Source organism: Mercenaria mercenaria, chromosome 3 (assembly GCF_021730395.1).
Source record: "Mercenaria mercenaria strain notata chromosome 3, MADL_Memer_1, whole genome shotgun sequence".
NCBI lineage: Eukaryota > Metazoa > Mollusca > Bivalvia > Venerida > Veneridae > Mercenaria > Mercenaria mercenaria.
The window spans coordinates 27,546,425-27,566,597 of record NC_069363.1 but is presented as its reverse complement, the minus strand read 5'-3'; the positions used below and the strand labels follow the sequence as shown (position 1 = coordinate 27,566,597).

At 34.8% G+C, this 20,173-nt stretch overlaps 1 protein-coding gene across 11 annotated transcripts in view; it reads right to left on the bottom strand.

The window, feature by feature from the left end:
- The window catches only part of LOC123525216 (DNA-binding protein RFX2-like), a 65,277-nt gene that overhangs the window by 5,535 nt on the left and 39,569 nt on the right, over window positions 1–20,173 (bottom strand). For 8 of the 11 annotated variants that reach the window (XM_053538067.1, XM_053538069.1, XM_053538063.1 and 5 more), the window contains 10 exons: window positions 19,144–19,227; window positions 15,602–15,783; window positions 14,335–14,451; window positions 13,758–13,986; window positions 10,680–10,768; window positions 8,402–8,556; window positions 3,202–3,299; window positions 2,666–2,815; window positions 785–993; window positions 297–450 (listed from right to left, as the gene is read on the bottom strand). In XM_053538067.1, coding sequence (XP_053394042.1) covers window positions 297–450; window positions 785–993; window positions 2,666–2,815; window positions 3,202–3,299; window positions 8,402–8,556; window positions 10,680–10,768; window positions 13,758–13,986; window positions 14,335–14,451; window positions 15,602–15,783; window positions 19,144–19,227 — 1,467 coding nt within the window. The remainder of the gene's footprint in view (window positions 1–296; window positions 451–784; window positions 994–2,665; window positions 2,816–3,201; window positions 3,300–8,401; window positions 8,557–10,679; window positions 10,769–13,757; window positions 13,987–14,334; window positions 14,452–15,601; window positions 15,784–19,143; window positions 19,228–20,173) is intronic. The other 3 variants (XM_053538073.1, XM_053538071.1, XM_053538072.1) reach the window with 1 other exon arrangement.

Sequence of the window (20,173 nt, the reverse complement as noted above, 5' to 3'; positions counted from 1 at the left end):
TCTTGCAACTAATCATTACTCTGTTTATTAAAACATGACTGGCTTTGGAAATTTTAGAGTCACAAGTTTTATGGTTGAACTTATCTGAATCATAATATTTACATTCAACCAACGAAATGGAAGTTTCTAATTTATAAGTCATCAATGATACAAATACAAATGCAGAGCCATGGCAATTGTTTACGCTAGATTTCATGGAATAACATTATCAGCAAGAGATTCATTTTTTACAAAAAAAAAATTACTGATATCCAACCCTCCTTTTAAACATACCAAGATACATATACTGTTCTTACCTCACCCATGACAGCTATGGGTGTTTCTCCTGTCGCCGAAGCAACTTTGTGTTCAACAAGATAAAACATGTACTCATCATACAACAAGCGAATGAGGTGAAATGATCCAAAACTTGCAGCACTTCGTAGAGTAAGATCTCGGATCACCATTGAGCTGAAAAAAAGTTTGACAGTAAAAGTGATTTTTTTATGCGGTATCAGGAAATAATTCATCAATTATAAGGACTTATTGACGATTGTAGTAATGGTTAAGATTTTACATCAAATGATTACAAAAATGTCCACATAGGTTTATCTATCTAAAGTCTTAATATATTAAGGAGAACCTCTTTTTCACTTGATAAATTAAGTCTACTTAATTCTTATTCTTACGCATTTCAAACCGTACTTGTATAATCAAACTAGCTCTGCTGAACAGTATTACTTTTCTCACCTGACCTGTATCAAGTATTCAGCAGAAATCACTCTAAAACATGCATTATTTTTACCTGTAGAAAGACCACTTAAGGAGAAACTGTCTAGCTGCTTTTGGAAAGTTTGGATTTCCTTCATGTTGTTTCAAGACCTGATTAACAACTCCTTCAAGCCAGATAGCCCATTGTTCTAGGGAGTTCTGAGCTTGAAGGGTCTTCTTGAAGTCCTGTTCCAGTTGCTGTACCATACTGTCATCACACTGACACACCCAACTTGCTTGCTCCTGAAACAACAAAACAATACACATAATGCTCTCATATCATAAATGATTCTTTTCATTTAGTATTCAATTTGGGAGGGACTGTCAAAAGGCTTAAAAAGTATTCGAGTTGCTGTCAAGTCAAACTTGTCAGTAAAAACCTGGACAAGTGCAAACATGACATCAACAGAGGCTGAACCCACATTATGTTGTATCTGCCGAAACCTCATCCACTAGGCCATTTCTCCATTTTGTCAAACTTCTTTAAATAGCTTTCATGTGTCATTACTGTACATCATTACATGGTTGCAATAAATATCATGACTTGGCAAAACAAGATTTTTTTCTGGTAATGCTTGGTCCAATATAGCCTTTTAGTGTCACTAAAACGTCAGTAAAAACGCCAATGTTAAGTATTATTTTTCAAGGGAATACACTATAGTAACAATATTTTCAAAGAGATTTAACAATTTTGAAGACTGCACAATACTTTACACACCTGACACTTGTAATCAATTACCGTATAGCGGGTTATTTCTGCGGGGGTAATATTTCAGCGTTTCTGCGGTCTCTCGGTAGAATCGCAAAAATATTTCCAGCAGAATATTCATCCAGCAAAAATTTAAAATGCCAAAAAATCTGCATTTTTTTTCACCAACGTTGTTTCACGCTATGTTACCCAAGGTAATCCAAAGTTCACAATGGCCTGGACTAATTATTGAAAATTACCGTTGCCATCTAACAATTACCGATAATGGTATAATCATCATAATTAGGTGTGATGGTCAAACAAAGTCCTAACTGTTAATTCCTCAGAAAACGTTTTTCTTTTGTGAATGAAACAAACTGAGTGAATTTCACTTGTGTTGTTTATATTAATCCCTTGTGGCAATCTTCCGAACTAGGTATATTTTTTTAGTAACCTTTATATAAGTGTAACCGTTATATTTATACCGTAGTTTGCAGTTGTTATGCAATAATTTATTGTTGATGGATTTACATTTTCTCATTTCGCAATTATTATATCCTACAATGTATTCATTAAATGCAAAGTTACCAGTAATTTAGTTTATTGATTTCATACGCTATCATTCTCACAACGTTCGACCATGCGAGGAATTACCTCCTCCTTGGCAGAAACGCAGAAATTTCTCTTCCGTTTAAATGAAAACGCGGAAATTAAACACGCAGAAATTTGTTTCACATTTTTTGGGACCAAAACGCAGAATATTTTGACCGCAGAAATAACCCGCTATACGGTATCAAATTAATTCTTCAGTTGGCAGGGATTACAAACCCAGTATTACTGACACAAGTAATTGATTTGGGGTTAAAGTGCAACAACACTGTACAGGTTATAATTATGGTGTCAAACAGGACTAAAAGTTTGGTTTTACATCTCATTTATATTTTGATAAAAATATGAGGTATGGAATGAAAACTATTTTACCTGCAGAAATCACAGAGATACACCTAAAACCTAGTGCTGTCTCTTACAATCATGTAAGAGTAAGGCAGTGGTTTCAGTTCTTTTTCATACAAAACTATATGAGGGATAAGTTATTCCCTATATTAGTTTCCACATACTAGACTGACAACAAAGAATGGTGATAAAATAAAAACTTTAAATTACCCTGAATATTAGCACTCAACTTTGGACCAATATTCAAGGGAGAACAGAAACATAACTCTTTACCTGAACATTAGCGAAGTCGACTCTGTTAAGGTCAGTCAGCATCTGATTGATCTGTGAGGTATTCTGTAATACTGCCCTTGCAGCTTGAGCAAGATGATTAAGGGACGTGTATCTACGTAGTGTCTGGGCAAAGGCACTCACTGCTCCCAACTGTAAGAACAAAAGTGCATGCATTAATGTAAAAAATATGTAGGTTTGAAAAATATTGTGAATGCCCTTGATATCGTAAGTACAGCAGGCTTCAATATGATTTGGAGCTTAGCTACATGCCTGGCTCAGTTAATGTTCACAAGCGGATATTTTGATCTTGCAAATAAAGCGGACAAATATACTTTTAGTTTCATTTCAAAAGAATTTTACACATTTTTTAGTTCCGTGCCTGTTTGATTACAAGACAGTACATGTAATATTTATATTTCACTGAAAAACATGTATTAAATGTAACTATTCTTCCTTTTCAAAACCTGTTTTATTTGACATATACCAGCAATAGCAATATTTAAGTAATAAACTGATAACAAAGCTCCTTAAAATACCTTGGTTTTCATCATTTCATCAGGCACATTGGTCATGGCTCCTTTAAGCCAGTTCTCAAGACTTTTGGCAAAGTTCCTGATGGCTTGAGTCAAAGAACCTGCAGAAGAAATCACCTATAATCTTTCTGTACTTATCAAAACTGAACTCTAAAATTTTTTATCTATAAAATTGTCCTATCAATTATTAAAGGAAACGCAGATACATAAACTGCGAAATCTCTTTCAGAAAGTATTTCAAACAATACAGCAATGAGATTAATGGTATCTATATTAAAACTTTACTTTGAAGAACAAGAATGCTGTTAACACTGAATGACACATGCCACCTGAAAATGTTAGATGACATGAAATATTAAGTGAAGAGCTGTGTCAAAACAGGACCCTGAACTATTCTATGGCTTGTCAGTAAAATGGATTTTCTAAGGATAGGTATATTTTCGAAATTATTCCTGTAATCTTGTTCACTGCATCCAACATCTGTGTGATGTTTAAACCAAGTATGTGCACTAGTTTTGGAGATAGTAATTTCCATGTAAAACTTCAACCTGCATATTCCAAGTCATAAAAAAAAAAGCCACAACTTTGCAAAAAAAAAAAAACACACAACAATTCGAAGTTATTGAAAATGCAAATTTCACCAGGTTTTATCCACCTCAATAACTTGTGTTAAGATTCAATTCAAATCTGCATTGACTCTGAAGAGAGCAAATTTGTATTTAAAACTTCAACCTAGATTTTCTAAGTCAAACAAGGGGGATAATCTTGCTAAAATTCATGTAAGAGTTACTGCATACCATAATGTTGTGTTATTACATGGAAGATGAGTGTAAGTTTTAATGTAGTATCTGCAATGGTTAAAAACACGGTATTTGACAAACTGTAGGAGTAGAGTACAGATGTTATTGTAAAATGGTTAAGTAAAACAAGAGCTGTCGGTAAGACAGCGCGCTCCACTATTTGGGGATTTGACAGTAAAATGAATATATGTCTGAATAAGAGACCTCTACTATAATAGGAAGATGCACCAAGGGGCATAATTCCATCAAATACATAAATTAGAGTTATTAGGATTGTTACAACAAATGCAGATGATGATGGTAAAGATATATTTTGAGTTTCAAGTCATTATCTTATATAGTACCAAAGTTACGTCCAGAAAACGAAGTTTGTTAAAAAAAAATAAGTATAAAAGGGGCACAATTTGGTCAAAAATACGAATCAGAGTTATGGGGATTGTTACCACACATGCAGATGATGGTGATAAAGATACATTTTAAGTTTCAAGTCTTTATCTTATTTTGCATTAAAGTAATATCCAGAAAGCAAAATGCAAAAAAAGTACAAAAGGGGCATAATTCTTTCAAAAATACAGTTAGAGTTATGGGGTATGTAACCACACATGCAGATGATGATTATAAACAAATATTTTTAATTTCAAGTCATTATTTTTTAAAGTACCAAAGATATGTCTATTAATAAAGCTTTCGAAAAATTTTAACATGAAAATAATTCCAAGTATAACTCCTTTGTGACCTTGGCCTTGGGTATAATGGGCCCAGCCCCTGCATATATTATGTTTGTATGCTGGACAATGTTTATGAGAACTTACAGTAAGATATAAGCAAAAGTAACAAAGTTATGACAGAAAAACAAAGGTTGCCGAAAAACTTAACCTTAAAAATAACCAAAGTATAAGACCTTGGTGACCTTTACCTTGGATAAAATGGGCCCAGTCCCTGTACATACTTTGTTTGCATACTGAACAATGTTTATGTAAAGTTACAGTAAGATATAAGCAATAGTAACAAAGATATGACAGAAAAACAAAGGTTGCTGAAAAACTTTAACCTTAACAAGAGCTCGTCGAACACGAAATGCCCCCCTTGATGCATTCAGTAATTGCACAAGGAACAGAAATTATATGCTCACTGTAAACAAAAGTTCTACCATTCTGGTTTAATCTAACCTTGACCTTTAACCTATTAACCTAACAAGAGATTACAGATTGATCTTGGCGCCATCCACTGAGCCATTTTTGAATGTTCCAAATTTCAAGACTAGCTCAAGGTCAAAATCAAGGACAAATTTCATTTAGGTATAAAACAATGTGTATGTGGTCCAAAATTGAAAGCGGTGGCTTGAGAAATGTGAAAGCAGGTCACTAGATCAATTTCAAGGTAAAGTTCATTTTCGGTAGACAGAACTATGCGTGTGCTTCAAATTTGGAGGCTCTAGCTTGAGAAATGTGAAAGTAGGTCACTAGGTCAAAATCAAGGTCAAATTCCATTTCGGAACACAAAACTATGCAAGTGGTCCAAAATTTGAAGCCTGTACCTTCAGAAATGTGAAAGTAGGTCACTAGGTCAATCTCAAGAGCAAAGTCCATTTCAGTACACAAAACTATGCTTGTGGTTCAAATTTGAAGGCTGTAGCTTGAGAAATGTGAAAGTAGGTCACTAGGTCAAAATCAAGGTCAAATTTTATTTTGGAACAAAAAACTATGCATGTGGTCCAAATCTGAAGCCTGTACCTTCAAAAATGTGAAAGTAGGTCACTAGGTCAATAACAAGGTCAAAGTTTTTTTCAGTATACAAACCTATGCATGTGATCCAAATTTGAAGGCTGTAGGTACAGAAATGTGAAAGTAGGTCACTAGGTCAAGATCAAGGTCAACTCATGTCAAGGTTCATCTTGCCACTCAAAACTATACATGTGGTCCAAATTTAAATGATGTAAGTTATGGACATGAAGATTCTAAGTTTTTCCCTGTATAAGTCTATATGAACCATATGACCTCTGGGACGGGGCCATATTTGACCCGAGAGGGATAACTTGAACAAACTTGGTAGAGAACCACTAAATGATGCTACATTACAAATTACCAGAGCCATAGTCTTTGTGGTTTGGACAAGAAGATTTTCAAAGTTATATAAGTATATGTAAACCATGTGACCCACAGGGCGGAGCCATATTTGACCCTATGGGAATAATTTGAATAATCTTAGTAGAGGACCACTAGATGATGTCATATACAAAATATCAAAGCCCTAGGCCCTGTGGTTTTGGACAAAAGGTTTTTCAAAGTTTTTTCCTATATAAGTCTATATAAACCATGTGACCCTAGGGGTGGGGCCATATTTGACCCCAGGGAAATAATCTTGGTTGCTACATACCAAATATCAAAGCCCTAGGCCCTATGGTTTTGGACAAGAAGATCAGAAACCATTTAACTGTTCCTGGTCAATGTAACCTTGACCTTTGACCTAATGACCTCAAAATCAATAGAGGTCATCTGCTGGTCATGGCCAACCTAACTATCAATTTTCCTGACACTAGGCCCAAGCGTTCTTGAGTTATTGCCCGGAAACCATTTTACTGTTCCTGGTCACTGTGACCTTGACCTTTGACATACTGACCTCAAAATCAATAGGGGTCATCTGCTGGTCATTACCAACCTCCCTATCAACTTTCATGATCCTAGGCCCGTGTGTTCTTGAGTTATCATCCGGAAACCGTTTTACTGTTCAGGGTCACTGTGACCTTGACCTTTAATATACTGACCTCAAAATCAATAGGGGTCATCTGCTGGTCATTACCAACCTCCCTATCAACTTTCATGATCCTAGACCCAAGCGTTCTTGAGTTATCATCCGGAAACCGTTTTACTGTTCAGGGTCACTGTGACCTTGACCTTTAACATACTGACCTCAAAATCAATAGGGGTCATCTGCTGGTCATTACCAACCTCCCTATCAACTTTCATGATCCTAGGCCTAAGCATTCTTGAGTCATCATCCGGAAACCGTTTTACTGTTCAGGGTCACTGTGACCTTGACCTTTAACATACTGACCTCAAAATCAATAGGGGTCTCTGCTGGTCATTACCAACTTTCCTATCAACTTTCATGATCCTAGGCCCAAGTGTTCTTGAGTTATCATCCGGAAACCGTTTTACTATTCAGGGTCACTGTGACCTTGACCTTTGACATACAGACCTCAAAATCAATAGGGGTCATCAGCTGGTGATGAACAACCTCCCTATCAACTTTCATGATCCTAGGCCCAAGTGTTCTTGAGTTATCATCCGGAAGCGAATTGGTCTACATTCCGACCGACCGACCGACATCTGCAAAACAATATACCCCTCCTTTTTCAAAGGGGGGCATAAAAATAACCTAAGTATAACAGCTTGTTGACCTTGACCTTGGGTATAATGGGCTCAGCCCCTACACATACATTGTTTACATACTGGACAATGTTTATGTGAAGTTACAGTAAGATATAAGCAATAGTAACAAAGATATGACAGAAAAACAAAGGTTGCTGAAAAACTTCAATCAAGAAGGGTCAAGCCGACGCCGGGGCGAGTAGTACAGCCACCTTATTCTCCCAATAGTGGAGCTAAAAAGGTGTCTCTCAAAAAATAATAATCAGACATAAAAGTTCCAGTAATATGTGCATGTCCACCAAATTTCATTTGATTCAGATGAAAACTGGAATAGTTTGAGTACACACAAGAAAATGTGATGGAACTATTGGCGGACAGTTCAAAAACTAAATGCCTCCTGGATCTTCGGCAACAGGAGCATTAACAAGAGCTGTCAGCGGACAGCGCGCTCAACTATTCTCAGTGCTTGATAGTATAATACAAGCAATGAGTAAAACTTTAACATTACACTAAGCTTATTCTAAGTTGAAAAAAGGGCCATAATTCAGTCAAAATGCTTGATAGAGTTGCCTCCTCCTTTTTACAGACTGGGGTCATGATGGTAAACAAGTATGCAAAATATGAAAGCAATAGCTTCATGGACTTTGAAAATATTTGGAGTGGTACGCAAACTTTTACATTTATTCTAAGTCAAAAAGGGGCCATAATTCAGTCAAAATGCTTGATAGAGTTGCCTCCTCCTTTTTACAGACTGGGGTCATGATGGTTAACAAGTATGCAAAATATGAAAGCAATATCTCAATGGACTTTGAAAATATTTGGGGTGGTACACAAACTTTAACATTTGTGTGACGCTCAAGCTAACGCTCACGCCGGTGCGAGTAGGATAGCTCCCCTATTCTTCGAATATTCAAGCTAAAAACTGACAAGGTATGAATACAGACTAACCTCAACATCCTTAATGAATGTCTAACAACAACAACAACAACAATCTGTTATAACTAATTTCTTAATGAACCAAATTAAACTTACTTGGAATAGGTCTAAGTACATCAGGTATAAGAACTTCAACAAGGGCTTGATAAAACATATAATCAGATTTCCGAACATAGTTCATCACTGGCTCATATCTACACATTGTATACAATTTATCCCTGGGTAATCGTCTCTCATAATCATTATCAGGACTGAAAAACAAACAGTTTTTCACTGCAGTGGTAAAGATATAAAATTTATGCAGAATGGAATTATATTTGTATCACTTGTATTTACATTTTTGGTTGCGGGTTTACCCCGCTACCAAAGTTACAAGCGTATTTCTGACAATCATATAGAATCTTTATTTTATTCCAAATCACAACCAAAGGATGTTCATGTGCTACAAAAAAATAGTCCCAATCATGAACAATGCGGATGAATTACCAATGAATAAGTAGTTCTGATTCAACCTCTATCCATTCACACTGACCATTTAGATTATATAAGATTTATCAATGATAAGGTTTTCCAGCCCATGGTTACATCACAAGCTTGGTCAGAGATATATAGCACATTTGTATTTGTTTCTCATTCATGTATATTTATAGATCGACATTTAAACAGAAAATAGATCTACCAAAACCCGCAACCACCAGACATCTCAAGGCTTTGATTTAAACAGTTCTTAAAGTGACTTGTTCACTTTGATTTTTCTCTCTCAAAAAATTGAAATTGTGGGGAGCTGTGAAATGACTGAAGGTTCAAACTTATTGATACATGAATTTTACAAGATATCCTACTTAATTATCAAAAATATTGGGCACATAGTACATTGTAAGATTTTTAAAACATTTAAGAACTAGAATGTGTCTGTAGGACACAGGGTGTGCCCCCCACTGGTACATTAGTCACAAATAAGGGGCAATAATTCAAATGTTTGCAGTCTTAATGGCCTCAACAAACATTTTATGAAAAGGGTTCATTATTCTAGGCCCTATACTTTTTGAGCTATGAGCATCACAAACAAAAAAATCCACTATTCTGGCTATTTCAAGGGCCACAACTCTGTAATAAGAGTAAGATTCTCAAGAAGAATGCCAAGAGTGCAAGGCCACATCATGATAAGGACTCCTGCAAGGTTTCCTGAATTTACATCTAATACTTTTTGCGCTAGGCACATAATTAGGTGAAAAAGTGCATTTTTTTACTATTTCAGGGGCCATAACTTTAAAAATAGGGGTGGAACCAGCCAAAACATTAGAGGTGTGCAAGTTTATATCACAATAAAGACTTATGCAAGTTTTCAACCATTTATATTAAATACTTTTTAAGCTAGGCGCATCACAAGGTGAAAATGTGCATTTTTGACTATTTAAGGGGCCATAACTCTAAAAATAGGGGGCATAGCCAGACAAAAAATATAAGGTACGCAAGTTCATATCTTGATATAGACTCATGCAAGGTTTCATCAATTTATATGAAATACTTTTTAGCTAGGGGTGTCACAAGGTGAAAATGTGCATTTTTTGACTATTTCAGGGGCCATAATTCAAAAAATATGGGGCAGACCCAAAGAAAATAGGAGGTGCGCAAGTTTTTATCATGATTAATACACATGCAAGGTTTCATGAATCTATATCAAATACTTTTTGAGCTAGGCGCGTCACATGGTGAAAATGTGCATTTTTGACTATTTCAGGGGCCATAACTCAAAAAATAGGGGGCAGAGCCAATGAAAAATAAGAGGTGCGCAAGTTCATATCATGATAAAGAATCATGCAAGGTTTCATCAATTTATATGAAATACTTTTTGAGCTAGGCATGTCACAAGGTGAAAATGTGCATTTTTGACTATTTCAGGGGCCATAACTCTGAAAATATGGGGCGGACCCAATGAAAAATAGGAGGTGCGCAAGTTCATATCATGATTAATACACATGCAAAGGTTTCATGAATCTATATCAAATAGTTTTTGAGCTAGGCGTGTCACAAGGTGAAAATATGCATTTTTGACTATTTCAGGGGCCATAACTCTAAAAAATAGTGGGCGGAGCCAGATGAAAAATAGGAGGTGCTTAAGTTCATATCATGATAAAGACTCATGCAAGGTTTCATTAATTTATATCAAATACTTTTTGAGCTAGGCGTGTCACGAACTTCGGAAGGACGCACGGACAGACAGACGGACACATGGACAAGACCAAATCTATATACCCCCACCACTCATGGGGGGGCACAAAAATCAACATTCTTGTATACATTTTGTACAGTTCATGATAGACCAAATCAAATCTAAGTTCTACAGAGATTTTGAAATTTTACTTTGAAATACCTATGATCTAATGACTGGTTTCTCCAGAATCCCTGCCAAAGTGCTTCTATCAAGGAAAACTGGAGATTTACAACAACATCAACAATAGCCTGAAATATAAATATACCAGCTATTCAATCTGTGATGAGGCTTAATATAAAACATATATAAAGTGATACTATTATAACCATATATAAATAATTTATATAACAGGTAACCATATTTTAATCATTTAAACTGAATACCTTTATTATGTTGCATTAAATGTGTTGACAAATACAACAATTAGCATCCAATATATACCCTAAAACAAACTGTACCTAAACAAGAGGACCATGATGGTCCTGAATCGCTCACCTGTCCCCACATGACCCAGTTTTGAACTGAGTATGACGTCATTTTTTCTATTATTTGACATAGTGACCTAGTTTTTGAGCTCATGTGACCCAGTTTTGAACTTGACCTAGATATCATCAAGATAAAAGTTCTGACCAATGTTCATGAAGATCCATTGAAAAATATTGCCTCTAGAGAGGTCACAAGGTTTTTCTATTATTTGACCTAATGACCTAGTTTCTGAAGGCACATGACCCAGTTTTTGAACCTGACCTAGATATCATCAAGTTGAACATTCTCACCAATTTTCATGAAGATCTTATGAAAAATATGGCTTCTAGAGAGGTCACAAGGTTTTTCTATTTTTATACCTACTGATCTAGTTTTTGACCGCACGTGACCCAGTTTCGAATTTTACCTAGATATCATCAAGGTGAACATTCAGACCAATTTTCATGAAGATCCATTGAAAAATATGGCCTCTAGAAAGGTCAAAATGTTTTTCTATTTTTAGAACTACTGACCTAGTTTTTGACCGCAGTTGATCCAGTTTCGAAACTGACCTAGATATCATCAAGATGAACATCCAGACCAACTTTCATACAGATCCCATGAAAAATATGGCCTCTAGAGAGGTCATATGTTTTTTTTTATTATTTGACCTACTGATCTAGTTATTGAGGGCACGTGACCCAGTTTCGAACTTGACCTAGATATCATCAAGGTGAACACTCCAACCAATTTTCATGAAGATACATTGAAAAGTATGGCCTCTAGAGAGGTCACAAGTTTTTTTCTATTTTTAGACCTACTGACCTAGTTTTTGACCGCAGTTGACCCAGTTTCAAACTTGACCTAGATATCATCAAGATGAACATTCAGACCAACTTTCATACAGATCTCATGAAAAATATGGCCTCAAGAGAGGTCACAAGGATTTTTTATTATTTGACCTACTGACCTAGTTTTTGAAAGCACGTGACCCAGTTTCAAACTTGACCTAGGTATCATCAAGGTGAACATTCTAACTTTCATGAAGATACATTCAAAAGTATGGCCTCTAGAGAGGTCAAAAGGTTTTTCTATTTTTAGACTTACTGACCTAGTTTTGGATCGCACGTGACCCAGTTTCGAATCTGACCTAGATATCATCAAGATGAACATTCTGACCAACTTTCATAAAGATCCCATGAAAAATGTGACCTCTAGAGTGGTCACAAGCAAAAGTTTACGGACGCACAGATGGACGGACGACGGACGCTGCGCGATCACAAAAGCTCACCTTGTCACTTTGTGACATGTGAGCTAAAAATCTATGTGGTATAAATAATCCAATAATACAGGTAAGTCATTTAATGCTGATAGAAAATCCCCGATGACATGGCAGTTACCACCAAAGAAAAGAAGTTGCTGGAAAATTCCTTGAAAATATCAAATCAATTCATTCTCACAAAATATTTGCTGACAATTTTATTTCAGTAAGTATATTGATTTTACCTTAATAGAGTTATAAACGATAACGGTGACTTTAAAAACACAGCTCTCAGTGGCAGAATGTTACATTAGAATGTAACAAACAATTTTGCTGATTTTAAACAGTCCTTTATCTGCTAAATGAGAACTTTCAAAAACCAACTTAAAACTAGAGCTATCACTAAAGGAGGACCCCCCGCATGCACTGACACAGTACATTGCAATTTGACGCACACAAGATTGCATAATTATGTGGACTGTATGTATATAGACTGCATGTATACAGTATAGTCACAAAAAACAAAGTCCCATAACTATGCAGAATATTTATCTAAAAGAATGTAACATGCACCATGCACAACTAGGGTTGGTACTGATCACTTGTGTGAAGTTTCATTAAATTGTGTGTAAGGGTTTGGTATATTAGGCACGCACAAGATTGCATATGCAGACTGTATGTACATAGTATGTTAACAAGAAACAAAGTCCCATAACTCTGCAATTTTTGTCGCTGAAAGAACCTAACATGCCCCATGCACAACTACTGTTGGTACTGATCACTTGTGTGAAGTTTCATTAAATTGTGTCAAGGGGATGAGGAGAGATGGTGCGCACAAGATTGTGTCTATGTATATAGTATAGTAACAAAAAAAAACAAAGTCCCATAACTCTGCAATTTTTTTTTTCTGAAAGAACCTAACATGCCCCATGCACAACTACTGTTGGTACTGATCACTTGTGTGAAGTTTCATTAAATTGTGTCAAGGTGATGAGGAGAGATGGTGCGCACAAGATTGTGTCTATGTATATAGTATAGTAACAAAAAAACAAAGTCCCATAACTCTGCAATTTTTTTTTCTAAAAGAACCTAACATGCCCCATGCACAACTACTGTTGTTACTGATCACTTGTGTGAAGTTTCATTAAATTGTGTCAAGGGGATGAGGAGAGATGGTGCGCACAAGATTGTGTCTATGTATATAGTATAGTAACAAAAAAACAAAGTCCCATAACTCTGCAAATTTTTTTCTAAAAGAACCTAACATGCCCCATGCACAACTACTGTTGGTACTGATCACTTGTGTGAAGTTTCATTAAATTCTGTCAAGGGGATAAGGAGAGATGGTGCGCACAAGATTGCGTCTATGGACAGACAGACAAGACAGACAGACAACCTGAAACCAGTATACCCCCCCTTACAACTTTGTTGTCGGGGGGGTACAATGACTTAAATTTGGGATTGAACAAAGTGAGTATTTTGTTCTGTGATACAAAAAGCTTTTAACTTACCTCTGCATGCTCTCGATACATTTTCTGAAAAATGAGTACATGATCCATTGTGATTCCGTCAGGCAGGGGCTGTGAGGATACATCTATCTCACCAAAGTTTGGTATTGCCCCAGAAGCATCACCTAGAAACTGTTGATGTTGTTGTTGCTGTGTTGTGGGCCCTTCATGCTGGGGCTGACTTTCTGACCCTCCATATCCACCTTCTCCACCCTCAGACTTTGGGCGAAATCTAGAACAAATTGTACATCTATTGTAGAGCATCAAATAACAAGCTCATTTCAAACATCTTAATGCAAATCCCAGTGTAGAGATTTGCACTAAAAATCTGTCAAGTTCCGAGACTTGTCTCCAACCATAACTTGAGTGAAAATTCTTCCCTCTGATTAGTTCAAGTTTGGAGAAAAAAGTACTAGTACCAAAGAGGTTTTTTTTTTAAATGAACAAACACATAAACTTTAAAGTTCTCTCAATATTCTTTTTAGAGCAAAACAAGCTCTTAAATTCATATGCACATCAGAACAATAATATGAACAAAACAGAGAATTTTCTTATCTGCTAATTTTGTAGGCCGACTTACTTTTTGCCCTGATAAAGTGGTTGCTGTCTCATGGCCATTGTCTGGTCGTCAGTGAACTGGTTGAGGGGAGAGTTTGCTTTGATTCTAATACCATAATAATGGTACTTGGAATTTCCACTGCAAAGGCAAATGATGTAAAACAATCTGAATTCAGTTCAAAAAGATATTTGACAGTGAATTTATACCATTCTTCAATACAGGCAAACTACATCATTCATGTAAGACCTTAGATTATTTCAATCAAACAGAACACATCTTTGACATCACATGGCCACTTAATTTAAACACCATGCTCAATGAACAAATGTGAAACGTTTAAATACAATGAATATTAAATGTACAAGAATTAAATTCAAATATTTTCTTGAAGATTTTCCTATTTTTGTATTTAAGTCCAACATCTTTTCAGCAATTAGTATAATCAAATAAAAAGGCAATTTCTCTTGTAGTTGAAAATCTGATATCTAAGCTGCCATCTCTAGTTACATAATAATCAAGGAAAGGAAAAAAACCAAACCACTATGATACTGATTAAGCATAATGTCATGGAAAGTATTAAAGTCTTGTTATATTACAAATCATACTGCTGTCTTCTAGAAACATTATGGCATACTAATTTCAAAACAGAATGATTTGACATTATACCTGAACAGATCAATATTTACTAAGCAAGGTTATTTGAATCGTACTTGAAGCCTTCTCCACTGTTACAATGAACAATCAATAAAGAAATTAAAATGTTCACTAGATTGTAAAGGAAACTTGCAATATCATTCTATTAGACTTAGAAATTCTGTCAATATTCCATACAGTCTGAGCATAGATGTACATCTTTTTTTCCACAGTACTTGTTTTCTTACGGCCTTCAATTCATCTTGATGTGACCTTGGATTTTGTAAAGTATCCCTTTATCATTTAAATGATGAAACAAGAAGTATCATGGAGACTAATATGTGAACACGATTTGATGTCTGTTACTTGTTTGAAACTGTACTAACAAAAGACACGAGATTGTCTAAATACAAGCATAGGGGCATTTGTGATTCCTTTCAGCAGAGTCCTACAGATTTTCATGGTGCCCTTTTAACCGGACTTTAGAATTACACTACAAAGTTTCTTGTAGCCTATTTTTCGACAGTGTTTTTTTGCATCTCTGTCCCTTTTTGACTGTTTTGACTGTCTGAAACATTAAAATGTGATGAAACTTTTGACAAAATAAAAACTTCTTGAAAGAGCTAATTATTGTGTGATATACAAAAAAATGTACCGTGTTCCAAGTCTTCTAGTGCGCAGTCCTAGGAACACCGAGCGTATGAGTTTACCAAATGATGCTGGATTCATGGGGTCTAAGTTCTGTTCCTGACAGTGCCGCAGATAATGATTATATAATGTACTACGTGGAAGACTCACACCATCCGCAGTCTCATAGTTATCTATCAACCATTGAACCTGTAGTAAACAAAAAAAAAATATAAATCTTTAGTCTTTCCATATTCATTGCTTAAACTCACAATGATATCACTGTTGTTATGTTCAGACCCTTTTCAAAATTTAAATTGCAATTCATTTACTCTGTCAAAAGTAACAGAAAATATTTGTCATAAAGCATAAACTAAATTTAAAAGTAAGTATCTTTTGAATTCTACTCATTATATTCTATAAATTTCTCAATATCCATGACAGAAAGGACACCAAATGAAGCAATGATAAAAGGAATATTAAAATCCCTCATGCATAATTGTCAAAGACATGATATAGCTGAAACTCCATTCTAATAAACGCCTTATCTCGTATCAATTAAAAAGCAAAACAAACATGGGAATATGGGTTGGTTAATATGATGACTTTCAACTAAGTAACTGAAAAAGGAAAATGATCTGTTAATAATGCAAATGAAAATAAAACTGGACATAAACTGGAACTAAATCTTGCAAAATTCATACCAGAAATATGAAAAATCAATAACGAGCTAAAACATCCTTTCTGCTAAATGAAATTGTACTCTACAAAGAAAAACTTAAAAAGACATTTAGTTGTGACATGCCTGAACATTAGTCGTCTTAAAACGTGTCAAATCAAAACTAAGTCATTCTCTGGAATAATAAATACAACATGAATAACATTAAATGTTTTATATTGTTCTAAAATCTAGGATTAAAGGCACATGAATCAGACACTTGATGCTTTTACAAATATTATTGTTTTCTCAACACATCATTTCTTGATTAGTTTTTCTTAAGAAAATATACTGTCACAAGCCTTTATCAAAAATTGCATGAACTTGTATATCATTTGACAAACATATTCTCTCAACAAAGGTGATGCACAAAAAATCATTGAAACTAAGCATACACAAACAAGGACTTTAAAAATGTCTCTTACATAATTATATGAAAATTATTTCATTCTTGTAAATTGTATGCAACTATTTTGATATCCACTATTATTACTTAAATCTAATCAATTATGGTGGTTTTCTAGCTATACTTAAGGCGTGACCATTGTCACCTTGCACAAGGAGCTCTTACTTCAATTCATGTCATACAACATTAACACCTATCTCCAAAATGTTGATCTGATATTTGGGTTTTAAAGAACACCAACACAGTACAGTTTATATTGTGCAAAACAGGACTAAACATTTTGAGTTTCACATCTCATTTACATCGGAATAAAAAACTGAGGTATGGAATCAAAACTTTTATACCTGCTGGAATTGAAGAGATACAGCAAAACCAAGCATTCAGAAACTATTACGATCATACATGGGTAAAACAGATATTCCAATTCTTTTCATACAAAACTTATCCCTGAACAACTAAAATGAATATTTCGATTATCATGTCAAGTCTACCACAAGCTCATGAACAACCAGTTTTTCAAATTTTCACAATTCATCAAAACACCTATTTATCTAGATCATTATCGACTGATTTTCTTACCCAAAATCAGTGTTTCTTAAAATCTATTATTAAACTGTTGTAATGCAACAAGATCAAACACTATCTGCGTATAGGAGTCAACAAATTTATACTTGACAGCCTGCGATCCATGGTTCCACATCTGACACCACCGTAAGATTTGTTTTGTTGTGTTCAATATCACACTGGCACAATTATAGCTTGTATGACGACTTCTCCAGCTTTGATGGTGGAGGAAGACCCCAGGTGCCCCTCCATGCATTACCGGCGGGCACCTGGGTAGAACCACCGACCTTAGGTAAGCCAGCTGGATGACTTCTGCACATGAAAAATTCAACGCCCCGAGTCAGGCTCGAACCTACTTGGGGAATGATTAGTGATTCGAAGTCAATGACCTTAACCACTCAGCCACAGAGGCCCCAACACAACCATATGAAGATCAAAAATTATATCAACATCATCCACGTTTGAGTTTTGCAAATCTTTTAACATTGTAACAGCTTAATCGGATATTCAATATTCTTTTCCGACGTCTAAATATCTGTACATTATATCCAACTGGATAAATCCAAACACGAGATTCATGAACAAGAGTCTAGCTTCCTGTAGCACAGAAAATTACCACATTAAAGGGATATACAGGAGGAATTGTGGACGAAAAAAAAACCTAATTATTATAGAATTAGTATTTTTCACATTTTACTGACGTGTAGTTAAAAAGATAAATAATTTCTTAATTTGACATGTTCCATTTTCATGTATTTACTTACCTGATCTTTATATGCCAGTTAGAATTATTCCAGAAAATTGCTATAAAATACAATATTCCACTAGTTTTACCACTACTTGAACAAAATAAGGATGAATTGATGGTCAAATCCTTGAACAGACTATTTGTCACATTTTCGCAAGTTCACATATAGCTGTCACACAGTGATTCACGCAGCAGAGTTCATTAGATAAAATGGCTTCTTTCTGTTTCTTTTGAATGAATATGAAAAATAGTATAAATAAATTTTAAAGCTATTTCATGAAAACAATGGCGGATGATCCCTTTAATATCCCTATTCATTATGCATTTCACAAATATATAATTATGACAATCTTCTTGGGTTAAATTTTTCAAACATAAAGATGAGGCACACTTAAAGTCCTTGAGTGTATGCCAGTACTTTCAAAATTTGTTTTAAAGTAATTTGTGCTTTTCTCACATGTTTAACAATGTAGACATATAAAACTGAATAAACCAGAACTTACGCAGTTTCTTAAAACATACTAATGAACCAAGTGTCTACAATAAATGAGCATGTGCCTTTAGTAATGTCATGGGTACCCAATCACCAGTGTATACGAGATGCATGCGTTCATGCCATCCTACAAGCAGAGGTCAACTTATATAGAGACCATCCCTTCCATCATGCAGCCTAGGAGCAGGGCAACAATACACTGTACATTCATCTAGACCAACAGGCTGAGAACATCAGTTTACCTTAGCAAAATGTATTAAGAACTTCACTCTAATAGAATTTCATTATTTTATGTATTTTGAATTGTTGCATGCTGGGTAAAAGAATAAAAAATACTGCTTTTATCCATGAATGAACAAACCGCTCAAATAACCAATTCCAATCTAACAAATACATCACTTAGAACTAAGTTCAAACACTTTTAATTTTTTTAATTTGCATTAATCTTCCTAATTCATAAGCTTTTAACAAAACAAAATGTTTAAGCTATAAAGGATTTTTCATTTCTTGCAAGAAGTCTGTGAGAATCTTTCATTTTAGCAATATGAACAAGGAAAAACAATGTATAGCATTTGTATCATTGTATGTCTCCCAACCTGTTGAATCTAGTTTCAAAGTAAATAATAATCATTATGAATTACCCCACTCTTGAGAGATGGAACATCAAGGTTTACAGAGCTACCTTTACCCTCGAAACTGCTGGCATAACGTGCCAGAGCCGACTGCTGTAAATTGGAAAAGAGGCAAAAAACAAACATCAGTATCAAAGGAGAAACATTTCAAGATGACCACTATACATTATCCATATATAAAACAATGTACTATATATGTTACAAAACAAAATATTTGAAGACAGTGTTACAACAAAAACTGAAATTTAGCATGCAAGATACAAGCTGTAAAAACAACAGAGACGGTAAAAAAATAATTTGACCAGTAATATATTTCAATTTCTCAAGTACATGCTTAAATGAAGTTTAATATGTTACTTGAAATATTGATTATCCAGGTATTGACGTGTTTCAATATTTTATGGAAAATCTTGTCAGTCTGGAAAGAAGTTGGAAAGGATTGTTATTTCTTCAGAGGTAAAGGTTTAGCTCTGTAAACTTGCTAATGTGATTCCTTAAATATGGCTGGTTTTACCATAAATGATCTTTTATCAATCAACAACAGAAACAAATTGTGAATGAACTTAGTGCTTACGCGTATGTAGAGCAAATACTGAAAATAATAAATATCACACTGTAAATACATGCACTTCTATACTATAATTAAAAGAAATTGAGAAGACTTTATTTGTTATTCATGTTGTTGATTGATAATTCTTTTAAGTATCAGAGCTACAAGAATGAATGTGGAATTTCCAAGTATATATATGAGAGTAAAGGAATAATATAAAGACAAGATCTCCCATTGATGCCTTATCAAAAACATAGGATACCTTATCTGATGTTTATCAAAATACACAAGATAGCAAACTCACAACATCTAATATGTCATAGCTATATATTTTCACAAAGCACTGGGTATAGTCTGTTACAATGGACTTTCAATTCAATACACTCTGTTAAAACAGGGTAACTATTCAACTAACAGAGCAACACTAAAAGGGCAAATTCTAAAGCACCAATGGGGTGATCTCAAAATTGAATATGTTCATTACATGTA